Source organism: Lontra canadensis, unplaced genomic scaffold (genome assembly GCF_010015895.1).
Source record: "Lontra canadensis isolate GAN:19392208 unplaced genomic scaffold, GSC_riverotter_1.0 scaffold189, whole genome shotgun sequence".
Classification (NCBI taxonomy): Eukaryota; Metazoa; Chordata; class Mammalia; order Carnivora; family Mustelidae; genus Lontra; species Lontra canadensis.
The window spans coordinates 1,094,795-1,108,518 of record NW_022631183.1 but is presented as its reverse complement, the minus strand read 5'-3'; the positions used below and the strand labels follow the sequence as shown (position 1 = coordinate 1,108,518).

General features: G+C 33.8%; 1 protein-coding gene across 1 annotated transcript; it reads right to left on the bottom strand.

The window, feature by feature from the left end:
- Positions 1 to 201: 201 nt before the first annotated feature.
- On the bottom strand, positions 202 to 6,054 carry IGIP (IgA inducing protein). The gene has a single exon (XM_032847511.1). It carries the CDS (start codon positions 526 to 528, stop codon positions 367 to 369), a length of 162 nt encoding a protein of 53 aa, XP_032703402.1. The 5' UTR covers positions 529 to 6,054; the 3' UTR covers positions 202 to 366.
- Between the last annotated feature and the right edge of the window lie 7,670 nt (positions 6,055 to 13,724).

Sequence of the window (13,724 nt, the reverse complement as noted above, 5' to 3'; positions counted from 1 at the left end):
TTAAAATAAAATAGAAAACAGAGTTTTCCGGTGTGAGAAAACACACTTAAAGCTTACAGCCAATTAATGATCAGGCAAGTATACCTGTTACTGAGTCCTAAAAAGGTTTCCATCTATCAGGGGAAAAAAAAAAAAAAAATGCAAGAACAACCAGATTCCCCCCCATAGACACTGAAACAAAAGACTGATCTGTTTATATAGTCACATGAAAAATAAACATCTTTATTTTTTTGCCTACTTTATTTCATTTTTTCAAATAAAATTTAAATCTGTACAAAGTATACTGTTACAGTATATATTTTGTAAGAATCAATGCCTAAAAGAATCACAATACTTCAATAAGCAGTACAGCAGACCTCGCTAGTTTCAGCTTTGATATTGAACAAACTCAAGCCGGCTGATGCACAACACATTTGCTTGGTTTCCACATGGTGAGTTCCCAGCACTGAGATGGGAGAACATGACAGCAAGTATGGTTATATTACAGCCCGACACACTGCGCTTCTTCATGTGATAATAACTGCACATATTTAATACAGAATGCTCAAATTTACTTTTTAAATTGCATTTGCTTACTTCTTAGTTGGCAAAATTCAGCATTCTTAATGGGGTCCCCAAACAGTGCAAATTAATGATATTCTACTGTATAATTGGCACATTTCCAATAAGGATTAACTTGTAAACTCAAAGAATATCACAACTTTGTCCTAAATTTTAACTAATATACATCTGGTCCATTTTAACCAAAGTCAGTTTGGAAAGATATTAAAGAACAATTCTATTTTTGAAAGGATACTGTTTTGACCATTCTTTAGAGAAGTAAATTTTTAAATTGTCATTAAAATGTTTTACTATAAAAATTTTACAAACTTGATTAGAAATTTCAAGATTATGATTCACAGCAGACAAATACAAACTTTATATTCCAACAATACCTACTCTTAGACTTTCAAACAGAGCACAACCATGTCAGCCGTGTTAACTAAAATTCTGAACGATGTACTAAATTTATAAGTGGTGCTGGGTCTAGCAAGTGTAAATACACAGTATATTTTAATGAAAAGAATTGTCTTCTTTATACTTTATTTGTTTTCCCATAAGGAAACATTAATGTTTACATTCTTTAATAAAGTTAATCTTACATCAGAATATAACTTAATACTGTCAGCAACAGGGACCACACACAGTAAATAAGAAGCACATTTAAAATAAGTCTGAATTCACATAGATTAACATTTGTTGGTTAATAAAATATCGACAGTATTACAATCTTACAATATTTACAGTAAGAAAAATCTAGAGTAATATATACCTTTCACAGCAGGATTCCTTTTTTTTTTTTTTTAATTATTTCTTCCAGTTTGGGATTGTGTATACATGAAAAGCTCAAATAAAGCAACTCTGCAATATAATCTTAAAATAATGGCTACTGGGGGGAAATTCTATCACAACCATTGAAAATAATGGTGACTTTTCACGGAGTCTGTGGCATCTGAGAACCCAGTTAATTAACCAAAGTCTTGCCCCAACCAGCCTCAGTTACCCAGATTAAAGCTGCAGAACTCCGGCCTTCCCTGACTGCTGAAAACCCAACAGATTTTCTCAACATGCTATAAGAAAAGAGGGAAATAGGTTTCAATTCACACCTCGTGGCTGGAAGGCTCCGGCCAGTGCATATTCTCCAACAGTCTAAAAGGGCCCATTTCACCTCCAAAGCATCACAAGAGTTCCCCTCTAACGACAGGGCACTTTGATATGGAGCTTACTCATTCCTCAACTCTTGTGCATTAAGATAAGGCATGAACGTGGCCCATATAATACACACCAGCATCTTACTTGGGACCAGGGCAAAGAAACAGACTAATGCAGTTTGCACTGAGGTCAACAGGGAAAATGGGAAGCGATGCAATTTCCAATTAGAATGGCAAGAAGAAGACCCACATCCCTAAACTGGAATTTGGCCAGGGCCTCAGAGTTAGCACCCCCTCTCTGAGTACCACAAGCGATTAGGATGTGTGCTCTGGGCCTCCTCTGAGAGAGCATCTACAGTAAGTAATACCATGTGGGACATTAGTTCAGTGATGACTCCCAAGAAAACAGATACAATTCTTGAATCTGGGGCTGTCCACAGCACCTGAGGTCACTCATCTGAGCTGTGACTGTCCCAACCCTGCTTACTTTAAGAGATCTGATGGGCACAGAGCACTCAGGGATATGGCTGCTGGCTACTTTGGACTCTAGATCTCACAGGTAATCAACAGGTATCTGGGATTGAATTAGCAAACTGTACCATAGCTCCTTAAACAGACACTGTCAGGTTTGAAATCATGTCAAGCATGAATCTTCACTGTCAGGTCAGAAATCAAAGTGGGTATCTTCCCACATCAGTCAAGGTTATTTTGTTAAAAACCTTAGAGGAGTTGGACAGTTTTTCATGTTCCAAGTGATTAGTTTACTTATTTCAGTCAAGCTGGATTGACAAACCAGACTGATCTATTTAGTTAGCTTTGTTTTTTTGATTCTTATGTATGTGTTTAACCCAAAGCTGTTGTATTTGGGCTAAATACACTGACAGAGAAAATTCAAACAACAAAAGTTTTCAGCAAACTTCTGTGGTATTTTGTTTTTGGAAGTCAATGCAAGATCTAAAGGTATTTCTACCCAACAAAGTCTGTTTAAGTGTTTAATGTTATTTCCTTTTTGGTCCTATACAGAATGCTATGACTTCTATATAGGTCTGAATGCTGCTCCATGTAGATTCCTTCTGTATATCTAAAAATATATACTTTTCAGTAGTTCAATACATGGTTAATCTTCCCACAGAGGAAGATTTTTGTAATCACAAGTTGCAAAGTAGAAAAAAAATCTCCTTTCTAAGAAAGGAAATATACTTTCCTATTATACACTTTTGAAGAAGCCCAAAGGCATGCACCAAAAATCATTATGAAAACTAATACATGCACTAAAATGGTGTAGAGTTAGGACTTAAAGTGCTGATTTCTCAATTTTTAAATTTGGAGAAGACATTTTGTCAGTCGTTGACTCAAAAATCTCCCCCCACCCCACCCACCCCACTCCATGGCATCAAGAGAGAAAAGTAAAAAGTATGCATAAATCTTTAAACTATTCTTTACATAGGGGAAAGGACAGATACAGTAACTATCCTATTTATAAACTGGATTCCCAGTTTTAAATAAAACCAATATTTACTGGTAAAAATTGTCAAAGCTAATACATCCAAACAAATGTTACTAGTAAATAATGTTCTACATAGAGAATAATTTACTTTGGTTTTATGTACCTTCTCACAAATAATACTGGTGTCCCATACATCACCAAACTGATGTGTTCCAGCAAAGTTGTAAGGCAAATCTTTTTTCCCAGTGACATCTTTTTTCCTAATAGACAAAACTAAAATCTTTTGGTGAGGAAGGGGTTAAGATAATGGCTAACCCCGTGGCATCCTGAGCATTGTGGTTTATCAAACTCTACCCTGCTAGAAGCTGTCAGGCACCCTGACCCCTGTCTTGAACCAGGAATGGCTCCCACGTCTAAAGATGCCCTGACTCCTTATAAATAGCTCTCAGAACATTGCTTCTTTTTTCCTTCTGTCTGGATGTCTAACAAAGCTGGTTGCAATGTCACATTTTGCTAGTAGGGGCCACCATCTAACAATAATTCCAATCTGAAATGTTTTAAGCCAATAGTTAATTCTTAATTTTATCAATTAATTGCATTAAAATTTTCTCTACAGAGATTATACTTAGAGCAGAGATCCTTATCTTGGGTTTCAGATGTGTGATGCCCCTGAGGTTGCATGTAAAATTATCTGTGTATGTGCATTTTTTTTTTCCTGGGGAGAGGGTCCATCACTTTCATCAGATTATCAAAGGTTTCTGTGATCTCAAGAAAGGGGTTACAAGGACTTAGAGGGATACCCGTAATTCATTTTATACTAGGGTTGGGAAATGGGGGCAGAAAACTAAAAATGGCCTCAGAAAAAAGGGGCCAAATTGCTGATCTTTTCCCTTTATTCAAATTTGGGAAATAAGTGCTTCAACCTAGGAAAAATAATTAATTAAGCTGATTAAACTCCATTAAAAAATAATCAAAGCCACTTTCTAAAATATTTTCATTTTCCATATATGGTAAGTTTAGTCTCCAAGAAAAGGTTTGGAGACTGAATTTTTCTCTTTTCCCTAAGGAAATTCATAAACACAATGCTGATCATCATCCACATTTGAAGATCTGACAACCTAAAACTTAAGACAACTCTAATACTATAGCCTTTAATTTACGATTTTGAGTAAAGGATTATCTAGAGTCAAATACACATTTGTCAACCTTCATTCCCCAAAATTGGTCCATAGTTAGACAACTATCGGGCACAATCCCACTAGATAAACCTAAAATTTGAACAATGGAAGTTTAACTTTCTATCCCAACTGAAAACAAAACCACAAAGTTCTACAATAAAGTCCAGCCACAAACATTCACACTATGTCATAGAGGACTTACCCATTTCAATACATCACTGAATTTTCAACAGAATTTATAAACATGAGATCGAGAATGACTACCAAAACATGCTAAGAAGAGCATGTCAAGAATTAAAACACCACCCTGTGCGCACCGCCCCCCAGTCGAGAAACACACTCAGGCATTCCAAAAATAAACCAGACCCTAAAGAGAGGCCTCTCACTCGTTAAAGTATGAAGCGCCCAAAAGGATACAGGGAAGGGACTATAAAATGAAATAATTAAATAGCATACAAAAATTAATTTTAGCCAAAACACATTCTGTTCTATTGACAAAACTATCGACCTTTTTTTTTTTTTCAATTTTGAACACTGTGTTGCACAATCTCACTAAGACAAAAAATATGTTCACAGGTACACATTTTGTTCTCCGATTCTTCCTAGAGCACATCTTGAGGTTATAAGAATGCTTCTAGTTAAAATAAAGTCTCTTATCCCTTGCTGCCCTCCCCCCCTCAAAAAGTGAGTGAACCTTGAATTCCAAAAAGGAATATTCATTTAATGTAATTATTTCAATATCAGTTATATCACATAGACCATGATGAAGCTCTATGAGCATTATGGAAAACTACATAAAAGAGGGAGCTGCCACTTGCCACCCACTTAGCTTCCAGCTTTTTAAGCCACTACCCAGCTAGACTCAGATCTCATTGACTTCAGTGAAAATAAATCAACACTCCAAAACCAGGCCATCTCAGGCTGGAAGCTGGAACTCAAAGACATCGTTTCATATACATATATATATTTTTTTCTACCCTAAGCTTTCACTTTGTCTATTCAAATAGTTTAATAAAGCTCACATTTACAAAGGATTATATTGGCAAATAAAGGCCCATATTAAAAACTTTTATCAAAACAAATTTTTGTTCTACATAGCTAACACTAAGAAATATTTTCTTGGACTTATAAAGCATATTTAATTGCATATAAGTTTTGCTTTGGGTGGGATATTGAAATAATTCTGTAAGAAATTAGAAAAGACTAGAAACAAAAGTGAAAGTGACTAGTCTTAACTTTCAAAAAATCAAGTGCAAAGATAAATAGTGCAAATAATGAAAACTAGAAATTTTATAGGCAACTTTACATCTTTCCTGCTTTTGTACTTTTACATATTGATAACTCTATAAACCCTAACAACTGTATGCAGCATGGAAATGGGCTATCATTTATCTCCATTGACTAGACTCAAGGAATCCTTTCGAAGGCAGTCATTTAAATCACTGGTTCTTGACTAGATTTGGGAATTCATTTTTTAAAAATAATTCCTAAGGGAGAGGCTATTTAAGAAGGCTTTGCACAGATTTAAACAAGTTATAGAATGTAATTGTATCATAATTTAAAATCGGCAGGATGGGAAAAGCATACTAAATGCTAATTCTAAAAAATAAATTATAATAATTTTATTGTTAATGAACTTGGCATTTGTAAAAAAAAAAAAAAGTTACTTTCCAGATACAAAATAGAACCTCTTTTTTTACCCAAGAAATTTTATCACTAATATATACAGATTTGGGTAAAAAGTCCATGTTAAACTAAAAAGGAGTCCAAATATGCTTGAATTATGTAATTAAAAAAACAAAGTGTAATAGTAATTCTTCATCTTAATTAAAAATGTTCCTGGGATATTGGGAACAGAAATCTAGACACTACCAGTTCACCCTACGAAGAACATAAGAACTTCCAAGATATATTAAATTATATTATTACCTGCCACTACTGAACACTTGGGAATTCTACAATTTTAAAGTAACAGAGAAAATGGGAATACAAACAGAAATTTGAGTTTGGGGAGGTATGTTGTCTAATTTCAGAAATATAGTATTACTGAGGGTCACAAAGTCCACAGTCTTAAATATTGGGAATGCAAATGTAAAAGATAAATAAAATTGCAGTTTAGTGTTTTTACCTGGTTTACTCTCCTCTTGTAAGAAATTAATGTGGACCAAAGGCTCAAGGTTCTGTAAAATGAAGGTATGATATGGATTTTGTGAACTAAGGACCATTTTGAAAAGTAAAGCTAAACTACACTATAACATGAGCCCAGGAAAATAATCTGTATAATAAATACTTCTGATAGTTTAAAAATAAGTGAAAAAGTTTGAAATTTTCTTATCTTCTTTTCCTCAAAATAGTAAGTCCCCAGTACCAACAGGCTTTGACCAGAAAAGCTGTCATTTCACTATTGTGCTACTTAATTTGTCCAGAAAAGCAAACATCCTACACCTGAAAGCAGATTTGTGTAATGCATCATCATCATCATATCTAGCTACAGACCAACAGCTTTCTCATAACCAACAAGGGACCCATTTTCTCCGGCTTTACTGAAACTTCATTAGTGAAGATCAACTTCATTGTCCTTAGCAAACAACGCTCATTTAAGACTCCACTTAGTATCTTTTCCTACCTAAAATTTCTCCCATTTTATCACCAAACCATTCCCTTATATAACTCTCACACTTTAAATCATGAACACATTGAACAGTTCTTCCCTTTCTGCTCTCAAATTTCCAAACCATAATAAATCTCACCCCCAAGTAACTTACCTAAAATACACATACTTCTTACTCTCTTCAATACATAAATTTTTTAAAACAATTTCAATGCCCTTCAGATTGCCAGCTTAAGACTATGGGGAAAATAGCACTTAGAAAAAACTGCCCAATTACCTCATTATACAGAACTCTTTCTGGGATCAGTTAGCCATGTTCTAAGACAGGAGCCAGCAATTTCTTTACTTCCCTCTTAAAGGGGTAAGTTTGAGTGTCACTGGCAGGCCTATGGTAAGGAAAAGAATAAAGAAGGAGAGCAAAACAAGGAAAAAGGAGAATGGGAGAAAAAAAAAGCCAAACATATATGGTAGGGATGTATGTCAAATGCCACCAACTACCTACACTGGAAATTGCCAATCCATTCCAGCTGAATGGGTGCTTGACCCAATCCCAACATGTGTCTAATAATTCATTACTTGATGCCCATTACTGGTTGAGCTAGTCAAGGTGAATACATAAGTCACCTGTCCCATAAGTTTGCTACTTCACAATAAGGACATCCTAAGTCCTCTAAGGATCCTTCTGTTTTAATGCAGCTTAGACTAAAACACATGTTAAGAAGAGTACTTCCATGATTCTCAAAATTCCAGAATATAAAGGTTTGGTCCTTGAACTTGGAGGCCTCTCAAATTATTAAAGTGCACCCTAAATCAAGAAAATTAAACTTTTAGCTTAATTTTTTCCTATGAAATGTTACAAAAATTTTAATAAGCAAACTGCTAATAGTCATCAAAACAAAGTATGCTTTCATGAAAATTCAAAAATCTTGCAATTCCAAAATGAGTAAAATATTTCTGGTCCTTAAGAATTAACTTTATTTTACATAGAGGATCACCACCATGTTTCTACCTATCAAACAAGACAATTTTCCACAAAAGCAAAGCACATCAGGGGAAAAAAAGAAAAGAAAAAAAACAAATATCAAACGTAATATGGGGACAAAATAAAAATACATGAGTAACTATGAAACTTTTTTAAGAAAAATGTTTCTAACAAATGACCTTTGCCATACTCAGCTTTCCTAGAGACATAAATTGCCTAGACCATTCAACATCAAAACTTGGTAGTCAGTTTAGCAGCTGTAAGATGACAAATGGTTGGCTTGAATCAATCATATTGTTTACTTTTCACTTGGTTGTTTTTGCATTATGAAATTCTACCTGACATGATAATGCTAGTTTAGATGATCCTCACTTAACCCATAATAATGAAATTTGTTTGAAAAGAGCCTGTCAAATGGCCTAGGCCTTAAATTCAGGTTTTTAGGATAAAATAACTCCCCAAATATTAAAATCAGGTTTTCTTAAAAATATGTTGCAAATTCTCTATGGTAATTAATGCAGCTGGGTGAAAAGAGTAATTTTAATAGCAGTGATCATTTTAGTTTTATAGTGTACTCTATTACAAATGGTCTAAATTCAGTTAACTTGCAATTAAAAAACCCAGAAATATTATAATTTATGATTTAGAAATGGGTAAATTTTAACAGAAAACACAAATAACTTGTGAATTTGCTTACGTAAGCAATTCCAATAAATTCTTTCCTATTCATTCCACTCTCACAAAAAAATAATTCTCTCCAAATTATTAAGATACTCAGATTTAAAGATATTCAATTATAAATGTTATACTCAGAGTTATCACCAATTGTTCCAAACCTAAGTTGCTGAAGATTTCCCCCCTTTTTAAGCATCCTTTTACATAGAAAGCAGGATCTCATTCTGATATTGAAAAAACTCAGAAAAAGGGAAAAAAGTCATTAGATTTGGTATCTCATTTTTTTAAATGGGGAAAAATATTAAAAGTATATTCACATGTAAAAGAAAATGAATTGTGGAGCTATGAAAACAACTACAGCAACAATCTCAGAAATCTCCATTCTAAAATCATGTGGTAATCTGTGTGTGTGTGTGTGTGTGTGTGTGTGTGTAAAATATGAAAAAATGAGTGGGAATATTGAAGAAAAGAGGGCGAACCATGTGTGGGAGACAGAAGTAATAATCATGCCCATGGTGGGTTCACCACAGCTGGCATATACTCAAAATGTCATAAAAGAAAAATATGTTTAGAAAGTTTCAACAGTGCCAAATGCAAAATGTTACAGCACAGCAACAATGAATGAGATAATCCCCACAAACATCAAGTTCTATATGAAAACAGGAAGAAAAAAATCGACATATGCATCTTCTTTAATATACCAAATCTTAATTGACTTAAAGATCATATAAAGTGCTTGGGCCATGGTTACCCACCCAGATTCTCATTATCAACAGACTTATCTCTTCCCCTCCCTTCCACCCAAATTTAGTAGTGTTCCTGCAGAAAAAGGATAGCATTCCTGTATTAATAAGAATAAGAAATGAAAACAGTGAGTACAACTGATATAGATCCATTGACTTTTATTACAAATGTACTTGATCACTTGGCTTCAAAAAGTTTAAAATCAATACCCTATTTTCTGTATGCCAGTACAAAGCAAACTGTTTTACAAATTAAATACCTAAAAATTTGACAAAAATATTAAAATTTGATGAAAAACAATTATAAAAATCCTTAATCTCTCTCTCTTCAAAAAAGGAGGCAGTCTTCCCAGTCCTATTATACAATATTAATAATATTCACCATTTTTAGAATAGGTAGCTAAATTATATTTTTCTGTTAGCATACAAAACTCTTAGACTAATAGATTTCATTTGTATATGCTCCAGTTAAGTTTGTGAATGCCATCTGATTGCAATATAATCAACTATCTTTAATTGAGTCCTAATTTACACTTATTTAATAATTTGCATAGTTTAAAAGGGATAAAGGTTATTCTACAACTAATTATCATAGGCTATTACAGTGCTATTTTTCAAGGCAATAAGTATTTGCTCCCAAATGAAATTATCTGTCTTCTTTAGGCAGGGGTTAAAATTACTAGCAGCTTTCTCCATTACCTGAAAAATCAAATTGGAATAGTTATCCATCTCTAGATGTGAAGACCTAAAAAAACATATCAATATATTTTCCACTTTGAGTCAAATTTCAACCCTTGCATGGGACTAGAAAGTGAGACTTTCAAGGTTTTTATTTCCCTGTTGGTTTTGGTTTCTACTCTCCATGGCTTTTAGGAAGCTGGGAAAGTTTGTCTTTCCTGACTCACATTGTCTCTCCTTTCCATTTGGCAAATATTCATCTACCTTCAATCTGTATCTAGTAGAGGAAAAGCCGACATGGCTTTTCTTATGAACTTCCTTTGTTGTCAAAGGCATGTATAATGATTTCTACAGTTCTGGTTAGTTAACTTTAGCTCCCTCTGTGGCTGGATGACTGCTGCTTCTAACATCAGCATGATAAATAGGAGGCACAAATAAAAAATAGCTTAAAAAAAGATTTGGTGATTTAAAAGGAAAAAAAAAACCAAACAACACCAAACACACACACATATATGGGCATTTCAAATCTGGTGGCTGATCTCTGGATTAAATTACTTGACAGTGTCTCTCATTTTAAAGAACGTAAATATTGCAATGCATTTCAAGTTTTCTTTTATACTTAGGCAAATAATATAGTTTAACCAAGCTCTTGGACCTTAATCGTAAGACAAAGCAGATCATTAAAAATAAGGCATACTTATCAGGAATTAAGTTTTGTTTGCTTGTTTTTGGCACATTTGATCATACTGTCTTCTATGAATAACACATATGGTCAAATATACCATCTCCTTTTTCATTTCAGCACAAACAGGGTTTACCAACTAGTAAAATAAAAACAAGGAAAAACTCCAACATAAAACACTGAGATATAGAACCTTGGTAAAGTACCGAGCACCTGGGAGGAAGGGCAAGGAAAGGATGAAACAGTAGAGGGAAGGGAAGGTTGGAAGGGTGCTTGGGGAGGTAAAGTAAGATGCAAAAAAGAGCATCTTTACAGACACTTAGTCTTTTCTAAGATCACCTCTCAAGTCTTAAAAGATTTGCATGTGGATTTTTTTAAACCCACTGACCATAAATCAGACACTGGTTTCAAAATCTTATTAGTAAGATTGTGTTTAACTGTTATAGTGTAAAGACAGTTGCACAATATATGTGCTTATTGATCCGGTAGGATTCCAAGCAGAATCTGAAGTCTGTAGGTAAGAAAGGCTTCACTTTAGGTAACTCTGACCCTAAAGAAAACCTCATGAAAGAACTCGCATCTCAAAGAAAGGACACTTTGCCTAAGTTTGCTGTGTTTTTGTTGACTTGCACTACTTATTGCTGGCTACTATGAAACACTGATCTAGGAGTACTCCAACAACCTGTAGTACAAGGCTTAACTTTAAGAAGCTATAGTAAACAAGAGACAAAATCAAAGCAATTCTCTTTTCCTAACTAGTAACAGCACAGAGAATGCAGTCTTTTCCATATCACAGTAAAAGTACAGTGAACAAAACAGCTCAACAAACCTTAAGACAAAAAAGTGCAGGTTATTAATGTTTACATGCAGTTGATAAGCATTCCAAATGTCACATTATGCACTGTAAAAGCTCAACTTTACTATATGGAAATAAGAAAAATGCACCTTGGGGGAAGGGGAAAAGCAATTTAATCATTTCCAGTGATTTTTGTAAGTAAAGAAATTCCTAACTATTGTACGGTCACCTCATATTTAACATTGTATGAATATTAAAAGCAAACAATTTAATGGGAAAATGCACAGTACAATGGAAATAGCTTGTTATTCAACACATACAGTAGATCTCAAAAACAAAGACAACACACTCAACCAGGGAGCTTAAAATATCAAATCAAAACCCAAAGAACCAGCAGAAAAAAAAAAAATCCTTCAAAAAGACCAGTTTCACCTTCCTAGGCCAATGCTTTACAATGTGAGAAGCACTGATACCTTCCAGCTCCTACAGGTGGTGTCTTCTACATACAGCAGTAAGATCTATATGGCTGGATTGCCAAGAAACAATTCCATTCCCAGAACTCTCTATGTCAGACAAGATCCTTTTTTTTTTTTTTAAACCAAAATACTTTCTACAGAATTCCAAACCAAAATGTACTGTTTAAGGCATCTTTTTTTTATAACATTTTCTCTTCACTCAAAGATGATAGTCATGCAGCAGTTTAATGATAAAAATATATTAATATTTTACTATACAGCAGCAAGAAGTTAGTTGTCAATTAAAAGCACACGAACATCTTTAAATGAAATCCTGTAAAGACTATCGTTACAAACAATTTCAGTTTGGAGGACACCAACTTGGTAAAGTGCTCTCCTAAGCTTTGCATTTTCATACCCTACACCTTGAATTATATGAGTTATAGAACATACTTTTGATAGAAGGCTTGTACACTTGGGGAACACAAATACATTTAGCATATAATGTAGCCAGTAATAACTAGCACCACAGCTACATGGAAATCCTTTACACATACCAACTTGGCTTTCACTTTTAAAATGAAACTCAGAATCCATGGCTCAGTAGGATAACTATAATTGTGTTGCTCTGCTTTTTAACAGGTCTACATAAGTTAATAGCACTGGCAAAAATCAAAGAACAGCTTCAGACCTCTTACTAGTTTAGGAGACAGTGCTAGTGACCACAAATAGACTCACTACCTGATGTCCAAGTACAGGTTCACTGGAAATTGCTGCACGTTAGTTTTTAAAATCTTTCTACACATAATAAAAAAAATATATTATGAACGATACATCTCATATACACAATAATGACAAAACACCTACTCAGTCAAAGCAAACAGATGCAGAAAAATATTATGGGAGATTTCCTTTATCTTTCTTTCTCTTTTTCCTTTTACTATTTGAATAACTTTGGTTCCAACCGTAAAAATCACAACTTAGCAAATTTCATTTAAATGCCTTTTTTAATAATTTCTTCATGTTCACAGAAGTTTCACTGACCATTTTTATATGTTTAAGGTCCAGATGCAATGCATATTGTATAAAAGAGAGCACTTATTGTTTACCTTGCATGAATTAAACCTACGTACCTTTAACTCTACAAACTTCTGCATAACATTTAGACAAAGCTCAGACACACAGCATGCCTAGCCCTCATATATATACACATCTCTAATCACAGGTATATAGGGTGTCAAATATACTATAATAACCTCCATGTAAGGTTTGAAATTTGGTAACAAAATGAGAAAAACTAAAAATATTATTTTACGTGTTCTAAAATATCTCTTTTTTGTGCTAAAGTCAAATGTTAGCTCAACATGAAAAGGACTTTTATATAATTCAGCAATATTATAATCTTGACCATTTTGCAAACACTTTTAATAATAATAGCTTAAACGTGTACAAAAGTTCTTGGTTAATTAGGGAAATAAACACTCAGTTCTTTATATTTTTTAATCAAGTAGGAAACACAGTTCATATAATGTTATTACTTTTTGTATTTTTTTTGTTTTTTGTTTTTAGCAGCTGCTTACTGTTTTATATGGTGGATAAAGTGGACAACATCCAGCGATGGGTGGCAAGTCAGGAAGAGAAACTGTCAGTTGGTGGAGGTTCTGTGGGTGGTGCTCCCTTGGAGTTAACAGTTATTTCTTTTTTTTTTTTTTTTTTTTACTTTTTTACTTTTTATTTTCTCTCTTTCTTTACAGTATATTTTCTGTGTGTGGCTGTGTGTGTGTAT